The 25,849-nt window shown below is 42.0% G+C and overlaps 1 protein-coding gene across 5 annotated transcripts in view; it reads left to right on the top strand.

The window, feature by feature from the left end:
* The window catches only part of SASH1 (SAM and SH3 domain containing 1), a 558,854-nt gene that overhangs the window by 482,160 nt on the left and 50,845 nt on the right, over nt 1–25,849 (top strand). For all 5 annotated transcript variants that reach the window (XM_054820868.1, XM_054820870.1, XM_054820869.1 and 2 more), the window contains 2 exons: nt 15,522–15,572; nt 15,698–15,747. In XM_054820868.1, coding sequence (XP_054676843.1) covers nt 15,522–15,572; nt 15,698–15,747 — 101 coding nt within the window. The remainder of the gene's footprint in view (nt 1–15,521; nt 15,573–15,697; nt 15,748–25,849) is intronic.

The following is a 25,849-nucleotide window of genomic DNA, read 5'->3' as shown; positions in this document are numbered from 1 at the left end:
TCTTTGGGCATTGTAGGAGGCATGTTAGGAATGTTTTTGGCAATTTGAGGCAGAACAGGCACCAGTAACAGCTACCTTTTCCTTTTTTTTGATGTGATAGCCTGGGTAATTCCAGTCCAGGGTCTAAATCCTGGAGAGGCTTGTTCAGAGTATTTGCAGTCAGAGCACATAAAAAAAGTGAAGCGGAATGTTTTTCTTTGTAGGTTCGCTGGATGAACCTACCGTAGAGTCACTCAGCAGCATTGAGCTAGTTTATTGCAGGAGGAGCAGTAGGCGTGAGGAGCCTCGCTGTCCATTGGAAGACCACAGCAGTCTGAGTAGTATCAAGTGTAATCTACAGATACATCAGGACTTTACTGCACTGCTGATTTTGTCTCAAGCCGTTTCGTCCCCAAGAAGCACCATCTTCTGAAGTAGTCTGCTGTGTGTTTGGGTTTTGCACTGAGTTCTCTTCTGACCATCACACCATGCTCTTCCCAGTTTTGCCTATGGAGCTGCTGATCGGCTCTTCAGCAGTGCGAGTAAGAGAGTTCAAAGCAGTATGACAGATGTGAACCCAGTGGCTGTCCTGGCGGTAGGTATAGTCTCAAGGTTGAGTGGATTTTGGGTTTGTTTTTATTTTCCTGGGAAGAACAGTGCATTGTGTGTTTCATGGTCACCACATAAATCACTTCTCTAAGTGTGTAGCTTTGGAAAAATCCCGTGGGAGCAGGTTCCAGAGAGACTAGGACAGTGTATAGTAAAAACAGCTCTAAAAAGCAAATATTTTGCTTGAGGCAGTACAAAGTGCAAAATATGCTAGAAAAAAAACTCTAGAGGAGACTCTTTTTTTCCTCTTTGAAGACTTCCCCTTTCCCTGGTGTGGAGGACATCAAAATTTATGGCTTGTAGTATGTCCGGAATTAGAGAGATCGGAGATACAGTTGGAAAGAGAGAAACAGGCTCAAATTAGCCTTGCATGCCAGCCTTTAAAACTGCAGTGATCTTCTTTTTGTAACTCCTCCTATTTTACATGGACTGCTAACCAAAACAGTTTCATTATTTTCAAGCTTGTTGAAAATAATGATTACAAGCAAGCATATTTATAGCTACCAAGAAACTGATTTTCAAGATATTAAGGCAAACAGATCATTTTTCATTCTGACCAGCAACATTTTTCTTTTTTCAGTAAACTGCAAAATGTCTTTTTGTCCTCTAACACTGAGACTTGAAGTGATAGAAGGGGATAGTATAAAAGATGAGCATTTGCCAGTGCTAGAGAAGCCAAGGACGTGCAAAGAAAACAGATTAATTTAGTAGCAAATAGACAAAGGCCATGAAGAACAGTTTTTACAGCAGATATCTTGCATAGCCAGCAAAGGGACTGGAGTGGGAGTGATCTACTGAGATAACCTCACATTTTAGTACCTAAACAACAGTAGCAGCAGTTTGAATCTTTGCAGGCACTTCAAGGCCTCGTCGAGGGGTGCAGTTGCAGAAGAGCTGTGAGAATCCATTCGGTTCACGCCTTCTGAAACATGCAGCGTTATGGTGTTAAAAGTTGTTTCTTAATTAGATCTGAAGGGTACTGAAGGAGTGAGCAAACAAAAGTGTTAATATAAAAGGCTAATAATTGAGTTTACGTAACTAATAGTGTCTAATTCAAGCTGATGGCTGAGAGGCAATTGAGTTATTTTTTTGAAAAGTGTGAAGATAAAGATCACGTCAAATTGATCTTCTTGCCTTATTTAAGCTTAAATTTGGGCATTTTAAAGTTCTAGTGAGCTACATGTGATTTGGAAACAGGCCTCTGTTTCACTATATACATTTGCCATGCATTTTTTACAAGGAGCTAGAATTGGGTACTTGTCAAGGACAGGGAAACATAAGAAAGAATTGAAATCAGTTCTGAATACAAGTATAACTTACCTGGTCTAGTGTCGTCATGTACTTTGGAAAAAATTAACAGCAAACAGTTGGTGGGTTGATTTTCAGGGCTTTTTCTCTTCTTTGTTTGAAGCATTGCTTCAAATCAGAAATGAATCTGGTTTTGGCATTGCAATTTTGTCAAGATTTGGAGGTTGTTTTCAGAAGTGCAGAGTCCCAGTAGGTCTCTGATGTCCAAGCAATTCTCTTACATCTGCCTTTGCAATTTAGCAGCCATAGGAGCCCTCACAGAGTTTCAGTGCATGAGGAGCATACCTGGGTGTGAGGATTTGCATGCATTTATGAGGAATGGTGAATAATGAAACTGGCTTCAGGTAATCTCCCTGTCATTGCTGCAGCCCCCGCTCTTTCCTAGCGCTGACCAGTTTCCTCCCTCTTGTCTTCTTTCCTCATGTCATCCAGTGAACTGACAAAGAGCAGCCTCTGGATATGCTTGGACAGTGAGTAATTTTTTTTAGTCTTTTTGCAGATTTAGAAAAATCTGTCTATCCTCTAAAGGCTTTCTTAGTTGTGTAGAAACTGCAGCTTATGCATTGTGAAACATGAAAGCTGCGGTTTCTACAGAAACTGCAATCTCGTGCAATGAAAAATGAAGATATCCTGTATTATTTTCTAACTTCTCTTACTGATTCTCTTACCCTGTCCTGTGGGATCAGGACTCCGTCCAGTAAAGTATGCAAAAACATGCTGAAGTTTAAACACGTGAGTATTGTTGCCAGGCATGTGCTTCAATAATTTGTTGTCCTAACCCCTCAATTTTTCTGAAAGATAATATTTTTATATATATATATATATATATATAAGAATGATCATAGATTAAGCTAAATGAAGAGCAGACTAGAAAGACAGGGAAGGTACCTTGATGCTGATGAACTGCGCTGTGTGTCTCTTTCTGGTTTGAAAGCTGAGTGAGGTAGATAAAACCATACTTTCTTTGTAGAAGTAAGTAGCAACCTGAGCACATTGCAATATACTTGATCTAATTTGTATAGCAGGACCCGTTGGTATCTGTGAAAGCCTAGTGTAGCATATGGGAGATTGTTCTGTATTTTCAGCTATTAATGCACTATTTTTATTTCACTTGGTTTTAACAAAACCTTGTGTAATTGAAAACCCATTCTGTATCCATTGGCATGCACTTAATCACAGAGTGCACATAACCTTGAGTAAGAGACAAAAAATATTATTGAGAAGCAGTTTGTGTTAGAACTGGATCTGAAACAAGAAAAACTTTTAGAGAAATGATGTATGCACTGATGAGAGCCTCAAGCTGTTGTAACTAAACCCTGTTAGGGCCATAACCTGGAAGAAAAATGAAAGTACTAAGGTGAGTCTGAGCAGGGGGAAGGAAAAAAAAAAAAGGAAAAAAAAAGCAGCTTTTGGTCAAGACATTTTGTTGCTGTCATAATTAGAGCAAACTTGTTTCCAAGAAGCCAAGGCAGCTTTCCCTTCTGAAGACAGCTGAGCAGAGGAATTTGTACCATGGACACTCCCATAACAGTGGCAGCACCTGCCCAAACAAGCAGGTCTTGGTTGCAAAAACCCAGGCATTTAGAAACTCTTGCAGGTGTTTGTACAGCTTAAATTTTACTTTGCTCAGATTTTCCTTACCACAGTAAATTAATTTAGTTGGAGGGCCTACCAGCAAACTGAGTCATAACGCTTACACAGACATTTGCAAAGACGGGGTGTTTGGTCATTTGTTCTCCGGGTTTTGCATGCGTAATTTATATTTGCTGGAGGGAAGAGGAGACAAGACACAGCACGCTTCTTCCCACAGCAAACTCTTTGCTTGTTGCAGACAGACAGCTTGCAGTGCGCTTGCTCTGTGGGCTTGCCAGCAGTGACAAAGCAGCACTGAAAGTGCTTGGCAGCAAAGTTTTAACTGAAATTATTTGACTTCAAGAGATGTTTGGGGTTTTTTCCCCAGTCTAAAGCTTTTGACTGCCATTTAGTTTAGACTGAAATTGAGACTTGTTACCACTCTTAGCAATATTACAATGTCGTTAAGAGGCACCAGGGTCTCTGGACCTGTAGGTCTGATTTGCTAGACATTTGTGAGTTTTATGTTTCTTTTGTACCTTTGCTACCACCTTTCTATTTGAGGGGTTTCTGCAGCAAGATGGTAAAAGATGGCCTTCATACTGTCCTTAAATCACCTGGGCTTAATGCAGAGCATACTTGCTCTAGCTGGCCTCCAGGTTACAAAGGCATTTCTTGCATTGACAGTTGTAAGTGACCTCCTTCCGATTACTTAGTTTTACAATTCTGCTAAGGCACGTGGAGGGCTGACCCTCCTCTGCAGCAGTACAGGTGGGGCATGCTCATGTAATTTGCTAGTTTTACCTAGCTGGTCATGGCATCCCTGGAAGTTAGGGCCAGCTCTTGTGCTGCTCCATAGCCTGTGTAAGTACACTGGTTAGCGCGGTTAGCAAAGGGGCTGGGTTTTCAATGGACCTCCAAACAGAAATAGTTACTGGTTGCTGCGGGCTCTGTTCCACTTCATATATGTTGGGAAGACAAGTTATAAAAATTCAAAGCAATGCATGCCAGCATTTTTAATGCCATAATTTGCTTAACTGTGACTGCAATACTCCTGTAATAGTAAAATATGGTGCTGAGTGGATAGGTGAATAAGAAGATGCATGAGGGAGTACAAAGCTGTATAGGCTTTGCTGGAATGAAGTGTATGTGTTACCTGCACATGCTGCGTCACTGAAAAATTGCGGGTGGCTCTTGGAGTGCAAGTCTGCACTGCACGTCTGCTTTGTTGGTTTCTGTGTTGCCAATTCAGCGCGTCCTTCTCAAAGTCAAGTGTGACCCACAGTCTGGTGCAGAGAAAGGCTGAAGTTGCAAGCTGAACTTGGGAAGAAGCTCACTGTAGTTGCCACTTCAGGAATAAAATGGTCTAAGCAGCTGAATTGTGAGTACGTAGTCTAACTGCGCAGGGAGAAAACGTTACGTGAGAATCATTTTGTAAAGCTTTACTGGAGCCCTCTTAATTCTCTAGTGAATTGTGGATGATGACTGGAGATGATTTGCTTGGAGCAGCGGTGGCAGCTTGCTTTGCAGATTCCACACGTCTGAGTTTTCTGTGATTACTGAAGGACAGCTGTTTGCTGAGGTCCAACCATTTTCTCTGTAAGCAGCACGTAACAGTTTCATCATTACATTTTTTCCACAGACATTCTTGGCGCTAGGTTTGTTCATCATTCAGCAATTGGCCTTTCATTCGGAAAAGACCCTGACTCTGTCTGCGATGGGATAACTGCCATGCTGCGTAAAAACAACACAAGGCAAAGCAAAATTGTGCATTGCTGCCCTGTGCTCACCTGAAAGTGGTGCGATGCCCCTGGGCCGGAGGGAGCGGGAGTCACCCCCAGGGATGGCCCAAGCCTGATGTCACCAGGAGGCTGCTGTGGCCCTGGGGAGAGGGTTCTGGTCCCCACTGTCCTCTCCTGAGGAAAATCTCTCGGCCTCCTGCTTTGAACGCAGGAATGGATGAGCGTTATATGGATCCTCAGTATTTGAATTTGTTTCCCTTTAAATTTAAGAACCACTGAAACCTCTGTTAACCACTTTTCTGCTGTCTGGCCAGTGTGCCAGGGCACCTTCTATCCCAAGTGCTGGTTACATGGTAGGAGCCCACTTGTGCCTTTTCAGCAGAACAGCTGAGCTTTGCGAGAACTGGCTGGAGCTCTGCAGCTGGGCTGGAGCCTGGCCTCACAGCAGGAGCTGTCAGTGGTGTGATTGAAGCCTTTAATTTAACCCCTTACCAGCAGTTGTGCCAATTAATATTGAAGCTGTCAGGTGTCACTGTCGCACCATTACCCTTCAGAGTGAAACTTGCTGGACCAGTAATCCCATAGAACATGGCTTCCATTTGCTGCACCACCATTGTTATCTACTCCATAAGTTTCTAGTCCAGTCTTACTTTAAATGTAAATAGAAAATGAAGAATATTTCTATCAGTAGTTGTGTAGATACAGATTTCTATCATGAATGTGGAGAAGGCAATAATTACTTCTTAATATTACCAAACAAGGATGCTGCGCATTTTCTTTGTAAATACACAGAGTTGTGCCAAATGGTATAAAGGCCTTCAATAATTTTTCCCTCTGATAGGAACAACCTTGCATGTCATCTTTGGGCCTAAAAGTACTATATAATGCATCAGAGTTGATCTGAAATTCAGTTTGATAATAATCACCATGTGATGGCCAGTGATGAAGACTTAAATAAGAAAGGATCTGGCCCAAAGCATCCATCAAATACAGGCTTCAATTTCAAAGGTAGAGAGAGAACGGCTAATTTTAAAGCCTCTTTATCAAAGGCAGTTTTTATAGAAGGGAGGATGTAGAAATACAGACTAGCAATTTGTGGGCTAATCTTTTTTTGCATTAATATGCTTAATTTGTTTTCAGTTCTCTTGTTCAAGAAATTAATTTCTCCCTCACTTTCTAGGAGACTTTGAAGTTAGCATCCAACTATCCACCTCTGTCTCTCTTCCCTCACCCCCTCACATTCCTGGAGTGCGTTTATGGAGGTTGAGAGCGAGCAGTTCAATGCCTAGCTCCAGGGAATGAATTCATATTATCCACCTTAATTTTCAGGTGTTCAGTTTCACATACCTACATAGTAAACAAAACCAGTTTGATGTCAAGTTAGACGTTGATTCTGCCTTTTAAATTGTTATAAAAGTCAGATTAAAAAAAAAAAACAAACCCACACATAAAAATTTGTCCTAGTATGACCATTTTTTTTTCCTCCAAGTGTGTCATCTTAAAAAGGATCCTGGAATGGTTTCTTCGGAATGAGTTTACTGTAATAAAGAAATGTTAGCAAAGAGTCACTTCCCCATATGCTGACACAAGCTTGTCAGATAGAAAGTTTTTTTCAAAACATTTTCTCATCTGTATTCCTGCTGTTTCCACTGTCAGAGAAGCTGAAATGGGGGTCAACACACGCACACACACACCCCCAGCCCTCCGTGTTTATAAGTGATGAAATACACAGCATACATTACAGCTTTCCGACTGGGGTCTTCTCATGAAATAATGAACATAGGAGCCACTAAGAGGGAACTGAATTGGATTAAAAACATTAAATTGAAAGTGCAAATCTGCAGAAAAGGCCTACCGAGTCTCCAACACTGAGAATGGATGGATTCAAAGCTAGGGCCGCAAGGCTTTCTGCCAAGGAAGACCTGAACTCAGGATGTCTGCATTTTTAGCTTGCAGCCATTGATGTTTTTAACCTCTGAAAGAGGAAAAAAGAGGTACAGCTTTACTGTCACTTGGAAACCAAGAATCAATTTTGCCCAAATGTTTAAAGTTTTGACATAATTCTTTTTGCATAAAAGGATGCAACAGGAGGCGGTTTGAATTCCTCCATGGAAAGAGGAGAAAAGCAATAAATGTGCATATAGGCGTAGCCTCATGATAAGACTATTTGTTGAGGCCGTGGGATAATTTGGCTCAGGTCCTGGCTCAGCTTAACTCTGTTACACGGTTTTGTTGCCTCTTTTTCCTGTTTTCTACTGGATTCTTTTACTTCTCTAAAAATTAAAAAGAAAAATCCTTTTCCTGAGCAGTAGCACTAAAACTTTCAGAAATTCTGTGCTGAGTGTGTGAAAGTCTTAAGTCTGGTAGATTTTCTTTAATTAAATAAAGGTTTTAGTCCTGCTCTGAAAGGTTCGATTTCACATTTAAAAGAAAACACAGAGAAGGTGTGTACGCCTCTATACATACAGACTTTTTAAAATTGGAAACATGGCTGTAGGTGCAGATTTTTCTGGAGGCGTCCGAAACCAAGAGGAGGTCATGAGCTCTGAAGAGCTTGGCCTGATAGCAGCAACAGGCAGCCCAGAGGGGAGCAATTGTAGAAACAAGGTTGGCGCCAGGTTTCTCATGAATTGGTGCTTTTCTTCCACTGCCCACGATGCTGTCGAGTTCTGAATTTTGGTTTTGCCCACCACAGCTAAAGGATCCAACGGAAAGAGTCAGATCTCTTTCATATTTGTTTGGGTTTTGTTTTGAGTCTCTCTGATGTGAGGTGTCTCGGTTAAAAGAAATGGGCGGAACTGTCTAATTTTACTGCTGTAGCCAATGTGTGCATTACAGTGTCTGTAATAATGGAAATTTCTGACACAAAATGCATTTCAGGTTATTAGCTTGACATAAAATTAAAAAAATTAAAAAGTAGGGGGAAGTTTTACACTAAAGTATCTTTTGTTTTCCACTAGGTAACTTTTGTAACTTTTTTTTAATGTTTCCTTTTTAACAAAGTAAAACAAATCTATTTTCTCAGAATGAAAGTAATGCAAAGTTTTGTGGGGTTTTTTCCTCCCTAAAATGTGGGACTTCATTGCTGGTACCTCATGCACCTGTGGTAATAAAACAAAACAAAACAAAAAAAAAACCCCCACCAAACAAAAAAACTGCACAAAACCAAAACCTTTGTGGATTTCTTAATGAGTAGTGCTTTCTTCTGATTTACCTACTCCTGAATTTCACCAGGGTTTTTAAGGCCTTATGAACTCCAAGTCAACTGTATTTTTTGTTTTCTGCTACAGATCTTCAGAATAATTCATTGGTAACTTATTGTTTGGTACAGCATAAAGTGAAAACAACATAGAGTTTTAAAATGTTAGCTAGCACAATAAATGATGAAGTGAAAGGGAGTATACTTGCAAAAATTCATCAGTATTACATTAACAACCCGTTTCACAAGGATCTCTGAGCCTTCAGTGTATTGATTGATTGAAAGCAAAAGCTTCCATTCATTTGCAGTATAGATCATCTGAAATTTCATGTGCTGGAGGCATGGATATTGGCGTGTAGGTGCACAAATACAGTTTCAATACAAACATGACATAGAGTGGACTTGTGTTAGCCTATGTTTCCATGGTACATCTGAAAAGATTTATAGCACAGCTGTAGAAGTTTCCCGGAGGCATTGGTCTTAGCCTGGGCTTCCCCTTCTCTTTCGTTGCCACTTTTCAAAACAAAAATACATCTTTAGTTGTTCTTGAAAGTATTGAAGAGAAATTGCAAGAAATGTCAAATAAGCTTAATACAAATGTAGTACGGCTTTGTATACATGAAAATGAAAAATTGGTAAGATCTGAACAGTGTTTCACAGAGGGAAATGGAGAACATCACTGACCCTGAGGAATGGGTATCCCGAATTTGAAGAGCCTGTAAAACCAGATCAGGACTGTCAATATTCGGAACAAAGTTTGGCATATTCTGCCATGGCTTTCAAGATGAGGAGCTGCTTGTGATAATTTTTATCTTATTGGCAATGCTGTGAGTGCTTCACTTCAAAACCACTCTAAATTCCTGGCCCTGCAGTTACATGAAAGCAAGGTGTGGGCGGGGGGGGAGGTATGTGGTTCACAGAGATGCTGCCTTCCTAACTATTTGAGGATATTGGGTCAGGTGGTGACTAAGGCTGTCGGTATTTCTCCTCACAAAAGTTCTTTTTGGCCTTAAGCTGTACAATAAAAGTGCTGACAGACCCGAGGAGTTTTAGGCAAAGATGGCAGGTCTTACTCATTCTATGTATGCTAGCAAGAGCTCTAGTATAGATGTAGTTATGCCAGCACAAGAGCGCTTTACTATTTTATCATTTGGGTAATGAGTATAAAATACATCAATCAGAGACCTGCTGTGTCCCAATCACATATATACGCCTTTATAATAATATGTTTTTAGCACAGAGACAGCCACCATAGTTCTGGGCTTGCTTCATCTTGTTTGGAAAATTGATCAGAAGGTATTTGATTTCCCTGCTGCAGAAATGCTGTGTTCCCATATCGACTTTCCTTTCTCTGAAGCCCTTTGCTGTTGGGTTTTTGTCTTTGTGCCGTAATTTCGCCGGATTCAGCCTCTCTTTGTTACAAGTGGATTTATGAGTTAACGCTGCCTCGCTTTTCATTGTTACTGGGCTTTACAAAAGCTGCAGTTTTTTTGTAATTGCTAATGAATTATGTTTTTCAAAATCATCGTGGAAAGTTTTTCAGCCCCTGTGGCTTCCAGCCTTAGTGTTGAACGCAATGTATTTGAGATGGACAAAAAACCTCTTCTGTTTTTATTGTTGGCAGAGGGGAGAGTGTCAAACGCTCCTGCCCGTGACGTGTTACGTTCGATAGATTCCAGCGTTTGCATCAAGCTGAGAGGCATGATTTTTCTTCCCTACCTAATACTAAAAGCAGACATGTGAGTGCTGTGGCAGTGTGTTCTCTCTGAAGCTGCATTTCATCAGTAGTTAAGCGAAATGTTTACCTATGTCTGCACTGCTGTATGAGGCACTGAGACACTTGGACCGTTATTTCATGTGTGGAAGTATTTATTGTTTGAAATCCCATTTTTTTTAACCATTCCTCTTGCATAGCTCATTTCCTTGATCCAGAGTTTTGCTGCTGCTGCAGGATGTTATCATTTAGCATGTGTCAGCTCTGGCTCTAACGTGCAAGAGTAATGGAGCAGAAAGCCTTCCCTCTTCGCTGAAATGGCCAAGGGGATGGTCCAGAGGTTGCGGTTTGAGACTCAAATTGGGACTTTTACTAATCTCTATCACTGGAAACTCACTGAGCTGGTTAATTCCCTCGAACACTTGCTGAGGGGCTTGCCGCAGGGATAAGTCTTTTCTATTTCTTTATTCTGACCTGTGACTTGTAGCTAATGTCTTGTAGGCAATTTCCATTACACACCTGCATACCTGCTCTGTCTCTGCGCAGAGGCTTCCCTTCACCTACTCCAGGACTTCTGCAGAGGCTGAAATATGGTGTGTGGTGGAGAACGCCAGGCAGAACGGTTACTTTCAAAGTAAAGCAAACTCTTAGAGATCCTCGGTGCTCTGGCTATCTTTCAGATGTAGCTTTGTTTAATCATTTCAAAAGCTAGGCTAGAGCATGCGCTGTGCATTCAGAGCAAACAGGGAAAATATCTGGGTTCAGAAGAGACTGGCAGAATTTTCTCATAGAAGTTTTCTGCTGTAGGTGCCTTATTTACACCTGCTGAAATGGTTTCATAAAATTATTTATAAATTTATGAGCATTTTAGCCATCTCCTTTTCCACTGGTTATGTCACTGAATTTTCCCACCACTGACCTGGGTCTCACTTGACACAGTTGCTGTCTGCACAGTGAGATTAATCTTGGGATCTGCAGAGGAGTGTTTAAATTTATAATTCAAATGGATACAGCTCCTGTGGCAGAAACTGTGAAGATGTTCATGAATTTCTAATTAGAAGGGATTCATTCAATGAATGTAATTTCCTAAACTGTTTAAGTCATGGTGTGGAGCATAGATGAAGCTTAATGTTTAGGTAATTAAAATATGCGCATTCCCCCTAGAACGTGTGAGCCCTACCGTGGGTGCCCAGGTTTCCTTTTGGAGGCTGTTCTCTACCGTGCTTGTGTATGTCTGGAGCAGAACAGCAACGCCTTCAGATAAGTGATGTCCCTTATCTGTTATGTTACATACAGAACAACTGAACTGAAGTTATCACAGGAGGAAAAGTCCTTCATGAATTCAAAACCTGCCGTTCCAGTCAGGAAATGGGTTTCCAGCATCTTCCCCATGTATTTTGGGCTTTGTACTTTCTTCCCGTGTGTGTTTTTCAGGCTTAGCTCACAAATGATTCTAAAACTGTTTTCAAGATTTTTATGAGAAAGGTAGTATCTAAAACCAAAATCATAGTATTTAGAAGCCTGCAATAATTTGAAAAGAAAATATATCCAAATGATCACGTAAATCACACAGTGTACAAAGTAAGCAGAAAAGCTACCTGTGAAGAAAGCTTCTTTCTTGAGCCCTGAGGCAAACAACTTAATGCTTGAAGCGTAAGCCACAAGTCCTGCTCGTTAAGCTTACAACTCACGTTTTCATTCAAAATAAGATTTGTAAGAAGCTCTTTGCCGATTTGCGCTTTTGCACCAGAGCTCCCAAGCCTTATCAGTTTGGCTCCTCAGTTGCTTTCTGCAGTGCCTGCAGTGCAGAAGATGTTGGTGACACCAGGCAGCACCTGAGCAGTGTGACCCCTGGGAATCTTCTCTTCCTCTAGCTGCTGGATCACAGCTTCAGCCAGGACCTCTGGGCCTTGTCCTACAGCCATCCTCTCCATGTCATCGGCTTCGAGTGAAGGAAGAGACAGGAAGGAAATAGGACTGATAAGAATATGGTTTAAAGCTGGGAGAACAAAATGTTTCTGCAAGTTGAGATTGTTTTAAATCAGCTGTAGGTGACTTAATGGTGGAATCCCTAGTTTAAATTCAGTGGGCTTTGCTCTACAGGATATTAGCATTACTAATTTTTAACAGCTCCCTCTGGCTTTATTATCAGTATTTGAGATTCTGTGCTACACTAATCTTGGGCCTCAAGGGGAGCTGGACAAGCTGGTGCTAAGCCACTGTTTGCCCTCCCTCTTATGTGTTCCCTGGGGGCTAGATACAATTTATGAATATCTCCGTTTCTCCAGAATCTTCAGATCTTAGTTGCTGTGATTTAACAGTGTATCGGACGTGTGCAGTATGCACTGACAGTGTCTGGGTACCGGACAGGTGACTCAGGCGGGGGGGCCCTTAAATCTGGAAGCCATGCAAGTAAATCAGACACTTCTGGGAAACAGTGGATTTAATCACATAGCTGAAGGAGTCTGCACTCCATTGGGTACTTTCTCAGATGATTGGGTTTCTTGCACCAGCACTGTGTAGTGTGTAGGTGGCGTGAGTGTCTGGTGCACTTTGTGGGCACACGTGAAGGGCGGTTTCCCAGGGCAGCAGACTGCTGGGACAGAAATACCCATTGCTCTGATGCCTGCTTTGTCTAGACCAGTCTCCTGGATGGGATGTCTGTTACTGCAGCGGCCGTTTCTATAAACCCAAGCCCTCCTCTATTTCAATTTTTAAGATTTGGTTCAAAAGGGTGAAAGGTATACTTTCATTAAAGTAATATTTGAAAATATTTTTTGAAAAGTTGTTAAAGCGTGCTTGAGAGCATGCCAACAGTACAACATTTGCTCAACCTTCTAGAATTAGCCCTTGGTATAAAAAAGGCCCTGATCCTGCTGGATTAAAGTCAACACAACCTGTGGATTTTAATGTGAGGTTTAATGGATTTTAACCTAAATAAATAGAATTGCTGAAGGCTGATAAAAGTTCTGTAATCTGTGATATAGATCTATGCCAAAAGTTCAGTCGAGAGTAGTATTTTCCTAAGTATTTTCCTTTGGTTTCTTGTCTAAATAACAATAGGAAAAATATCATTCTGCTGGAAAGGTAGGCAGGTAGGAATATTAATCACAACAGTACAAGACTATCAGGTGGTTTGCATTTCAGCATTGCAAAATGGAGCTTGAGAGGGGAGAGTTGTCCTTGCTTCTGTCCTCCACAGTCATCTTGATCCTATAAAACTGCTCCTGTTCTAACAGGGTGGGCTTAACAGTAAGTGAGAGAAAAAGAAAGCAAATACAGTCACCTTTTTTAGGATTTTGTTGCATGGGATGCAGCTGGCTATTCAGCTGAATAGTTTTAGGCTGAAAGTAGTAACTTTCCATCTAATTGCAATCTCATACTACAACTTAACAAGTAACTGCTCAAGCAAAAGACTTCTATAAAGCCTTGGGAACCCAGATAGCATCTTGTAAATTATAGTTTACAAATCTAGCATATTTTTTAAAACCCACACTTGCAGCAAGCAGCTTTTTAAGGCAACAGATAAATCATGAGGAAGTTAGGATGGATTCTCCTGACTGGCTATGTGAAACTTTAAGGTGGGTTAGCTGATAAAATACTCCTTTTTTCACCTGTGCAGCAGTGTGTGGACAAACAACAAGGCACTCATGAATAGGAAGAGTTTGGAGCATGGGGCTTGTTTTTCCCTCCCTCCTTGCAGACTCCTAGGCGGTGGTGGGAGAGTGCCCGAGAAGGATTTGCAGTGGTGTGCCTGCCATCTTTTCCAGGTGCAAAACTTTCTCAGATTCCATTTTGACAGAGCTAATGGAGAAAGAGAGGGATGCCTGGTGCCAAATAGCTAATTTCGCTTTCCTGATCTGTGAATATCTGTGGAATCTCCCTGGGCTCAGTCCAGCTTCTGCTTGACTAGAAGAGTCCTGGTGGAGCTGTCAGTAAGTGAACGTGGTCACCTTTTCACGCCAACTTCCACTCAACGACTTCAGTTCCCTTTTCCTGCTGTAAAATCAGCAGAAGCAGATACACAGACCACGCGTGGTCAGACAAAATCCCCTAGTTGGGCAATGACCCTGTGTCAGCCCTGTTTACTAGCAAGCACATGGCCATGAGTTGTCCTGTGCCCTCCTGGCTGCCATGTAAGCCCACTTAGTCATGTGTTGGCAGAGTAGGCTCCTCTCTAGATCTTGCCAACTTTCTGTGTGGGCTAATTGTGGCTTCATGGCACTCAGTGGTAACTTCCTGTTTAGTATGAAAAGGCTGCATTTCCAGAAAATTGTGTCTGGGTTTCTTTTTTTTTTTTTTTTTAAATTAAATCCTTAAGAAGGTTTTGTCACCCTTTCTGTAAACAAAGGGTATAGGAAGTATGGAAGTATAGGAAGTATCTCTTCACAGAGATAAGAGATTTATATGTAGGCTGAGGAATGCGTGAACAAAAAGACCTCCAGTATTGAGAAATCCACGTCCTTTTTTTATTTTTTTGGAGCATGTATGCTACTGTGGTTTGCTTACTCAGCTATGATGGCCTTTTGGTTACAGTACTCACTTTGCAATACTTCACTTGGGGTAGGACTGGCTGAGAATAAAACAGCCATATGTAGCTTACCCCCATGGTTTCACACGCAGATCAACCAGCAGAGTGTAGTTCTCAGTACTGACAGCTATTGTAATTTCTTCCTCCATTATAATTGGAGTTTTCCCACTGACTTCAGCTAGATGTGTTGTTAATAGTAGATGCCTCTTAGGCAGCTGGCTTGCAATCTTAAATTAGATACCACTGGTGGGACTTGCCTCATCTAACTTGAGGCAGCTGAAACCCGTCGGGTGAGTTGTTCTGTAAGAGCTCCTGTCTCTCTCCATTGACTGTGAAGGGAGCCTGGATGACTGGGTCCTGGAGTAGATGGTTATATCCTAGATGTTTGAAGGAAGGTGTTTTGAATTCTGTCCTGGTGACAAATTTCAGTGTGAGAAATGGGCTTTGCTGAAATCTATCAGAATCCTCTCAATATTTTTAGCTCAGAGAATGCTGGTTTAGTGGCAGATTTTCCCTGTACGTTCTGAAGGTAAATTTTGGGAAATTGCACTTGAGCTTACCTAAGAAATTGTGTGATGATCAGTGAAAATAACACATTCTTCTCTCTGTTTTGAATCACTTCTGTCTGGTAATGTTACCTTCTTCTATATTCTCCAGTGATAAGGATGGAATTAGCTGTTTTATTGGAGTATTTCAGAATTTATCCTGAAAATGATTCCTTCTAGAGAGGTTAATGTTTCCCATTTGAATGGTTTTGAGGTAGTCCTAGGTTCTGTTACCCTGTTTCTTCTTCCCTTTTTCTCCCCTTCCAATTTTTTCTTTCTAGTGTTTGGATATTTTATTAACCTAACATCTGTTCTGTTTTAGGAGAAACCTGATGCCAGCCCCACATCTCTACAGCTGCGATCCCAGATTGAGGTTAGCACTTTGATTTTGATAATCTGTTTTTATTTGTTTGTTTGTTCTTTAATTTGATATTCTGCATAAATAGGGCAAAGGCTGCTCTCATGCCTGCTCTCACCACTATATGTCTTCTCTTGCAGGAGTCACTTGGTCTCAGCAGCACTGCATCAACACCCGACACTGAAAGAAAGTAAGTGAAGACACAGGAGGTGAGAAAAAAGGCAGGGGAAATCTGGTGTGTTTTCTTTTTCCTTGGAGTAAATTCATTTTAGATCATATTGGTATTTCAAGATTTCAGATCCAGCCACTATTAATGAAACTCATTTTTCAACCTGCTCCTTCTCTCATTCTCTTTTGGCCTTTTATTATTTTGGCCTTTTAGATCAAAGGAGGCTTATCTTTTTCTCTCCTCTGTGAGCACTTGGAGTGTGCATACACCAATATGACTGGTAGTCATTTTTGAGGAACATCACTGATTTCACATTCTCTGCAAATTAAACCTGCTTACAGAATAACTTTCTGTGACTAGACCTAAATGCAGCCAAAAAGAGATAGGGGAAGGGAGAGTTACAAACTTAAACCACTTTCCTTTTCCTGTGCACTCCTGGGTTTGTAACTCTGCTTTTGAAGAAGGTGCCAAGGGAATGAAGTATTTAAAACCAACTTAAAAGGAGCTTTAATTTTAGCAGTCCTTAATAAAAACCTCTTTGTGAGGTCTGAGAGGGTTTCTGTTTACTATCACCTCCTGCTGCAACGTGTGTGCTTGTTTTCTGCACTTCCTTCCTTTGATCCGAAGATCTTGGATCCCTACTGCTAAGGGTAACGTGCAGCAGTGCATGAGAACAACTGACACTGTATTTCCAATTGCCTGCACTTCGTGGGGTAGTGCCAGCTGGACTGGTTCAGAGGGAGTACGTGGAATCCAATTGTGATGTGACGCGCTTTCGTAAGGTTTTACAGTCCCACATTTGAGTATCTTCTGATGATTCAACACTGGACTGTAATAGGAGGGTTGTAAGGAATTGCCACCCTTGCTCCTGCTAGTTCATTAGAAGGAGCATCAATCCCAGAGGGGGCTGTGGCGGATGCGGGGTATAGGACTTGCCTGAGCACCGGCTCTGTTAAAATCAGGTGTATGGTAGAGAACAGCTGCTCAGGGGCTTTGTGTGGGATTGTCTGAAAGCTGATTCATGCTAAAGATCTTGGAAAGAGATAAATTATCTTTTACAGGTGCCATCTCTCTCTTAAAGCAGTGATGGTTTGCTTGAGGTAGATGCTCATTTTCAAAACAGCGTAAGACACATAAGGTGAATTTTACCTTGGGTACCATCACTGTCCCCATGTTACATGCTGTTAACAGAAAACCTAGAAGGCTTACAGTTTAAAAGAGATGCTTCAGATACTGAAAGATGGAAAGGTTTCCTTCGAGGATACCTCCCTGTCTAACATAATCAAACCAGAAGTGCCAAGTGGATGGGAATATTATGAGAACTGTAATCTGGGAAGTAAGCTTCCAAGATTATTCTATAATCATACTACTTTTCTCTCAGTCTCAAAACACTTTCCCCATGGGTAAATATCATCATCCCACCTCAAGTAATAATGAGATAAAGATCTCACAGGAGGACAGCACACAACTGGGAATAAGCTCCTCTTACAAGTTCTAGCCAGCTTCCTAAAGTGTCTTTCTGTGTAGGTGTTGTACCACAAATAACTGAGTGAGAAGGCAATATCTGCAAAAACATCTTCTGAGTGACTGTTTTGAGAGAGCCCATTTAGGTCACCGAGAGGAAATTAACCTCATTATCTTAGTTCAGATGGAAGGGGCTTGTGATTTTTGTGGACCTTTCAAGAATGGAAGCGTCCTGTTTGAGGATTTGTCTTGTCACTCGAAGGGTGCGTGTAATTAACCTGATCAGATATATGAAATGGGCGTAGGGCAGATTGTGTCTAATATTTGCGCAATAAGAAACAAGGCAAGGTGATGCATGCTAATTGGGCAAAGTGTTGAAAATAATAAATGATATCTACTCAATACCATACAAATTATTCAAAACTGAAATTATACAGGCTTGTGCCTGTATAATTGTGACAGCCTGCTGCATCAATGTTGGTTTCATCCCTCTAGCATGGAGGGCTTCGTTGATGTGGGAATGCCTCTTCCAGGGAGGTAGAGTTTATAAAATTGATATGCAGAAAAATGACCACTTCAGGTCCATCTGATATGTCTGTACTTGCTGCTAACATGTTGAATTTGGTGGGTTTTGGGGGAGGATGGCATGTTGGCCCTAGAAGTTGGGGGTTTTTTTCATTCAGTGTTTAGTTTATGGCTTTCATCTGAATTTGCTGTGTGGGCATGCTACGAGACCGGAAAGCTTGTCCCTTCAGGGACACTGCTTTTGTGGCCCCTTCATGCTGCAAGATAGATCTGGAGTAAACCTTTTACAAAACTTCTTTTGTAATGAGAAGACTCCAGTTTGCCAAACCTGAAACTTGATGCAGATGTGCATTGGTTTCTCATATTCGCACAGAGGTTTGAAGGGTAAAAGGAAAGATTTGTCCCAAAATAGCCATCCAGATTTTCAGGAGCTGAGAAATCTGTTGTTGTAAGTACTTTTCCAAAGCCCAAGTAAAAGCTTGCCCAGGAAAAAGTTATATTTCTGCATATTGAAAATACAAACAGTTTCTTAGGGTGAGGTGAGACAAGTTGTTTCTGATCTAGCGTTCTGAGTGGGTTGCTTCAGAAAGTAAAAGCAGTCCTGGGGAAAAACCTGCGCTGGGATGGGGAGGAGATAGCGAGCGGCCAGCTGGAAGGCGGCCTCTCTCCGTAGCTCCCTCACCCAGCACTGCTGCCTGCATGCCCCGCAGCTTAACGCTGCCAGGGTATAAAGTTTTAAAATAACACACCTGGATGCTTGTTTGATTTGCCAGAGTTGAGAGATTCCAGACAGAAGGAGTCTTTGAGGGAGTCTGGAAGAAGCTATGTTTGTTTTAACCTGGTTTGGTTTTCCTTTTCTGTGGTGCCCAACTGAAGAGAGAGCCTGACAGGCTCTACTGTACGCTGCACTGAAACCAGATTAGCCTTGATGATCCGTGGTAGGAAAAAATCCTGTTTGTGTGGACAAGCAGTGTATGTTCAGTCTTGCCTTGAGTATTAGTAACCCTGCTGCCCAGGCTGTTCAAAGCCAGCGTGAATTTAGTCTGTGCCCTCAGACCAGCAAGTTGCTCAACAGGTATCTGTCCAGTGGGTGATGTGCCGTAACACAGAAGAGTAGTCGTAAAGCCTGGAGGGAGGCAAAAAGGGTTAAATAAGCCTGGAGGCAGAGTTGCTTGTCACTTCAAGTCATAGTCTCTCCAAAAGGCATTTGGGGCAATAGTATCTTCCTCTGTTGCAGACAACACTATTCCTGTTAATTAGATGAAGCTACGAAAAAGACTGCACGTATGAACCTACTCTGTGCTTTATAAATGCCCTACCAATGATGGTTTTCATTTGATTGATTCTGACAGAGAAGAGTCTTTGCTGTAGCAAAGGCCTCTGAGATTTATGTGAATAACAGCAAGGGTACTGATGTGGCCTCAAAAGCTATCCATAAACAACAGAAAACAAAGTCATGTTTGTTCAAGTTTTGCCTCACAATTGCTCTGATTTTTTGGAGTTCCTTCTGTAAATTTGAAATGGTTGGGCATGCTTCAGAGTCATATAATATTCAACAAATAACACAAAACATGGAATGAGATGTTCGTAGCTTGCTTCTCTTAATAATAAATTTCATTTCCCTTTGCCCTTTCCAAGATTCCTGTCTTTTAAACCACAGTCTTGCTGTTGGTTGTGGTGCTAGTGTAACTTTGCAGATTCTTGGTGTGCCTTCAGCAAAGTGGCAACAGCATCCGTAATAGCAACATTATTATTTTTAAACAAAAATCTCCCCAGAACTGCAGGTGCTCCTCTACAGACACACTGACTTCTGCTTTTGCCAGAAGAACCATCAATGTAACAAATATGAAGTAAAAGTGTTCTTAGCAGTTACTATTGCTGCTTTGTCCCCAGACCACATTGATCTGGGGATATGTTGTATATACAATCCCTATTATTTCCAAGTGATGGCAACACCCCAAGGATGTTTACTCAGGCAGGGGACTGAGCAGAGTTTTCTCATAATTGTAAACAGAGCCTTTAAAACAATGTAATCCAACTTTTAGCCTGTTCCCGTTTTTGAGCATTCAAGTCTACATGACAGACTGATGAGCTCTGCATGTTTGCCAGGAAATCCAGGTTAAACCCAGTCCCCTGAACTCAGGCTTCTGCATCCTGACACTCATCCTGTTTTTAGAAGAACTGGGGATGTTGCAGAGGGGAAGTTGTGTGTTTTCCCTCTTGGGAAATAGATCTGTTTGCTGTCACTGTTTGCTCCAGCGGCCTCTGGGCAAGTTTCAAATGTGGCGTATCAAAGAACTGTCAGGAAAGAGAAGGAAGTGGGTGAGAGACCCAAGAGCACTGCATACAGATAGGATGAGGTACAGTCACTCCTGTATACTCATTTTTTTCTTTGCAGCTGCTCGAGAAAGGAAGGACAAAAAAACAACGCCTGAGGTAACAGTTGTGGCTGTATCTGGTGTTTCGCAGGCATTCCCACCACCTTCGCGTGGCAATGGGTGCTACGAATTGTCACGTCCTACATGAATCACCTGCTGTTTCTTGAACTGTACCACTTGAGCACACTCCTGACCAAGTAAATGGTCATACTTCATATTAAGTGCCACAATTCATCCTGCTGTACTTCTCAGCCTGCGACACATTACAGTTTAAGCATTCTCAACCCTGTGATCCTCAGGACCTAAATCCCAGACTTTGCCAGAGCAGGGAGCTGAGCAGAAACAGACTTGTCGAGTGGAAGGTGCTGGAGAAAAGCAGACACGTGCAGGGTGCAGGCAGTACAGGGCAGCATTGCTCGGGGGCTTTGCATTCCCTCTAGCGTGGGGGAGCTGCTGTGCCTCTGGCAGCTGCGTCCTCAGCTCCCTGCTTCAGCTGCTCCCGAGAGTGAATGCCTTTGTCATCCTCTCTGCCCGTGCAGGACGTGCATCTTAAACCGAGCCCCTCACTCATTAAGTTCTTACAGTTAGGTCAGATGCCTGATGGCTTGTTGGGAATGTCGGAGCAGGACTTGTAGGCTGCTCAGGCGTTACAGCTTTCTCTGAGGTTGTTAGCAGGCAACCAATGAGGCCACAACACAAGTGGCTGCTATCTGCATGCTGTTGTCTCTGCAGGAGAAACTATTGACTGAATCTGTTTTTAAGGATTTTCTGCAGTGAATGTGCTATAGTAAAGCCAGTCACTGTCCCATGGTATAAACTTGAACGCCAAATCAGCCTAAGGCTGGGAGAGTGCCTGCAGTTCAGTGTTCCATCTTCCACAGTGATTTTCAGTGAAAGCAGCAGTCTTTTTGAAAATGACTTTCGTTTTGCAAAAGGGTTTGTGTAAGCCTCAATTCTGCCCCCTTTGGTACACTAATCTACTGGCCTTTGCCAATATTTTTTAACACTAGATTTCCTAATCCTCTTTCCCTGCAGCATCCAAACTGCAGGTAAAGCTTTGAATGCAGGAGGTTATTAAATCATCCCTCCAGGCCATGGATGGGGGTGCTTAAATTCCATCATGTTTGATTCTGGCAACTTCTCAAGGTGCCCAGATTAACTTTGGCAGGTATTCATAAGCTCATCTGCAAAGAAACAAGAGCATGGGTCTGACAGAGGATGTGAGGCAGAGAGAGAGCAGAAACTGAGAAGAACAAAGCAGAAAACAAGCAGTTTCCCCAAACCGAGGATGCTAAAGGCTGCACTTAATTACTAACAGAATAAATTGTTCCTTTTGTGTGGTTTAAAAGTGGAAAGGAATATTGGAAGAAAAAGAAGTAAGAGCTAGCTGTACTTGAGATGTCTGTATTTAAGATATGGGGGTTTTTTTATACCCTGTGCTTGCAGGAATCAAAAAAAATCAGTGAATGTGTACGGCCCTGTTTTCACTTGTTTGAGGCCTGATTTAGTCAAAGCCAAATTATTCATGCTGCCTTTAAACAGCCTCCTCAAGAGAAGTAGGGCAGGAAACTCCCACAATAACCCACACAATGGGAGTGAGAGGCCAGCCAAACGCCGCCTGGGACACGTGAGGAGGGAAACCAGTGTGCCTGTGAGCAGCTGGAAGAAGATTTCAAGCCCGGTAATTTTGTACGAGGAAGCATGAAGGGCGCCTTTCACAAGAAAGCTCGACTTGTCACAGCTAGTTGACACAGCACGGAGTGAGCAATGCACGCAGAACGGGGTGCGTTGCGTGCAGTATGTTGGGCCCTGCTCTTTGCTAACGAAGAGTTTTTAGCTGACAGTAACCTGCCTCCTGGCTGGGACCCACTGGTCGGTTATAAAATACATGACATAGCCTCATCTGCCTGCCACCAGTCACCAGACCAAGCCCGTGGGACCAACGTGGTGGCTTCTGTGCTGGTGGCGGCAGAAAGTACACATCCGCACGCACAGCCCACAAGCAGCTTAGTGTTTGTTTCCACTGAGAAAGTTTTGACCTGCTTAAAGAGCCATTGCTATGGAAACCTAATGAGAAGATAATTGAATGAAACGTCTTTGCTTTCCATCCCTTTCTCACACTGGTGCCAGCAAGGTCAGAACCTTGCAGGCCTGCTTTCTCTTCAGGTTCATGCAAATTTGATAAAAATACCAAAGGCCCATTTTCTTCCCTGTGCCAGCTCTGGTTAGATAAATTATCTTGTATTCAGTCAGGATCAGTTACAAGTCTGTCAGTTTTTCATACTAATTATGTGACTGGGCCATTTCTAATGTACGCGGCTAACCAAATGGCTTTGTAGCAGAGCCAGCATGCGCTTTTGCATTGGTTTATTCACCGCTATGAACGTGTATAATATTTGTAGATTGAAAATCCCATCCAAAGCATTTTCCTCAATGGGCTATAAATAGTCATTGGGAGGGAATAAGAGGGCTACAATCAGTTTATTGAAGATCATAACAGTAGTGGTTTTATTATCAGATGGTGCTATGCACCTGTGGATTTTATGGTCCATAAATGAGATGCGGCCGTGTGTTAAAGCACATCTGCATTTAAAATACTTAGCACTGAAACAAAAACCCATCAGAAATCCTGTCATTCTCAGTTCCCATGTTTGTTCTGTTTCGAGAATGGTGAGCTTTCAAGATTCAACAGGCGCATTCATGAAAGCAGCACATGGTGTCATTTGTTTCCTTTCCCAGTTCTGCGGTGTACCAGCACATTCACATCTCAGGGCACGTGTGACTCTCTCTGTTGTAAAAATCAAACCACTCTGTATGCGAGATAAGCCCTGGTGTTTTTCTGTCTGAGATCAGAATCAGTCCAGAGTTAACAGGGAAAGCTGTAGCGTAGTAGCTCGATACAGCCTAGTTAAAACCCATCTTAATAATCAGATAGTCTCGCTTGGCTTGTGACGTAAATTGGTTCTTCCTTGCACTCCAAGTTTTGGAGCCCACCTCCAGGATTCAAGGGTTAATTAATAAAAGGGAGGGATTCCTTAGGTATAGCAAGGTCATCCCCGCTGCAGCACTTTTATGGAAAGATAGATTCAAAGATGGTTTTGGATGCCTGGCTTTGCCATTGTTCATAGATAACCCTCAGGCTGCAAAAGAAGACCCAGAAGTGCCCTCCAGAGGCAGTCCTCATGTCCAGATCTTTGTTGTCAAAGACCTCTGGTCTGGTCTCTATCTTTCAAGCACCCTCTTTAAAGCAGTTAGTTTTTAAAGCCACCCTCTCTTTCTCTGCCTACTGTTGGAAGTTTGTCCAAATAGTGAGGAAATGTTAACTCCTCTTTTCTAATTTCTTTCCAGCTTATGTCTACTTGTTCCTGTGCCTGGTTTATTAATCTTCTTGTAGTTTTCAATTTTGACACATTGAACAGGCAAGACTTTTCTAGCTTTCTCTCATAAGATAAGCTGTCCGGTTCCCTGACTGTTCTAACAGCTTTTCTCTTTACCACTTCTGGTTTGAATTCATCTTTCTTGAGCATGAGTAATGACGCTTGTACGGCTATTCCCATATATATTCATTCTTTGTGCTACCATTGGAATTTCCCATCCTTGTGCCTTTTAGGATTAACGTGGGTTTTTTTCTCAGTTATCCTTCTTCAGCTGGTATCCCCAGGTACTCTGTCATTTGCAAACCTCCAGCATTTGAAAGACTGACTTGAGTGTCAGTCCTGCTTGTGTACTTGCATATTTTAGCGTTGAATGTAAACTCATTTCTGTTAGGCCCACCTTTCTAATCAGCTAGTTCCTGGGACAGGTTCTGTGCTCCAGCTTTTGCTACTAAAGTTTGCGTCACTGATCGCTGAGTGGTCTGATGTAATTTACTAAACTCCATTGAAACCCATTATCTCTCTAAGACAGTAATATTTGGCTATTCCCAAAAGTAGCTCCATTTTTAGATTATCTATTGTGCTGCTCTTTTTGTTGTTGTTGTTGTTCTTCCTCATTTGTTTATTTCAGCAGTTTGGCTCCAGGAGGCCCTAACTATTGTCCTAGAGATCGGTTTGAATTTGTGAGATTAATCGATTAAAGTTTTGACCCCTTCTGCAACTCGCTTCCAGAGATGATGGGTTGATAAGAAAGTACTCCTTCCCTCTGGCCATAAATCTTTTTTTCTTCCTTCTTGTCTGAACATATACCCATACATTTCTTCTGCTATATGCTGTGACAGAGTACATTTCATGTGAAAGCTTGCTAATGAAGTTGTACATCAGACCACAACAAAAATGAAGGCCTCCACAGTGGAGTAATGGCATTTGGCTCCCTTTCAGACACGCAGTGCTGAAACTTCTGCCAAGTGTCACTGCATCATTAACTTTCAGTACAAGTTATCAGTCTATGAATGGAAGAACACAAATCACTTTCAGTGCACGTTCACAGAGGAGCTGCAGATTGAACGGAGTAAGGGAGTGTAATTGGCAAATCAAACATACAGCGACTCCGAGCTACTCTGGAATTTTTCACCAGACATCTAGGAAGTAAAACGCGTGATTGATTTCACTGAGGATTTTTAAGCATCAGAGTTGTCTGGTGGAACTAAAAAGCAAGTGTCTTATCAGGCGCTATGTGGTAGGTTTTGTTGGCATTTCCATCTCTTCAGACCAGCTGTTAGCGTTTTCAAGGTCAGCCCAGGCATGGAAGATTTCCTCTTTAGGGAATGCATGAAGCGATAATTGGAATTTGCATCCTCTGATGAAATTCAGCATAGTTCTTAAATCAGTTATAAATGAGAAGATTATCTGCTTGCTGTGGATCCCACTCTTCTCCTCGTCCCCTCTAGCTCAAGCGTGTCAGAAGTTTGCTCCTACTGCTCTTCCCCTTCTTTGGAGGCCAATGTGTGAGGAGTCGGTGGCCTCAGGCTAATTCCCAGTGAACAGATGTCCACATCACAAACATTGCCGCTACACCTGCTACTTACTTGCATCGTTGTTGGCAACTGTGCAAGAGAAGAAAAGGATTAAAATGGATTTGGAGGCTGAAGAGTCCAAGAGACTGCCTCTCCTCTTTGAGGCTGATGTCACTAGTGAGGCAAAGTTCTGATCATTAACAGATTTCAGTTTCTAAGGATGGTGATTTGGTGCATTTCACGGATACTAAATTCATTTAAGATAAATGGAATAACTGCTTGATGGGTGAGGTCTGTGCTCGGGTGCAAAACATGTAGTGGATTAATTCTGTCAGTTCCAACAGAACTTGGCTTTCTTTTTACTTGCTTGTCTCCGTATACAAGTCCACATACTTTTTATCTGATTTACCTTTATTTAGAAAAATAAACACTGACAACTTTACTTTTAAGTGTCTGGATGAAATCCTGCCCCTGTTGAAAGTCTTTAAATTTTGACACTGGCTTTTCTGGAGTTCTTACCCAGAAAATATGGGGTAGGTATTTTTCTCCTGCATTTGTTATTCAGGCTTCTTAAAAACTAAGCGTTTGGTGGTATATCACCTATATCATTAACTTTTCCCCTTCAAGGGTAAACTTTATCAGCAAGGAAAACACTAAATGGCTCCCTCAACCCAGTGCACTACAAATCTGAAATTTGGTTGCTTCAATTCGTTTGCAGTTTGTGTTGGATTAAATTTCTAATCAGTCTGAGGTTGAAGGAGGTTGCATTTCAGAGCTTCGCTGTGCCAAGCCCTCCTTGTCTAGATGAATTACTAAATCAAACTGAAACTTCATACTGTCTCATTTCCCCTTTAATGATGTCTTT

This window comes from Grus americana, chromosome 3 (genome assembly GCF_028858705.1).
Source record: "Grus americana isolate bGruAme1 chromosome 3, bGruAme1.mat, whole genome shotgun sequence".
NCBI lineage: Eukaryota > Metazoa > Chordata > Aves > Gruiformes > Gruidae > Grus > Grus americana.
This window is presented reverse-complemented; position numbering and strand designations above follow the sequence as displayed.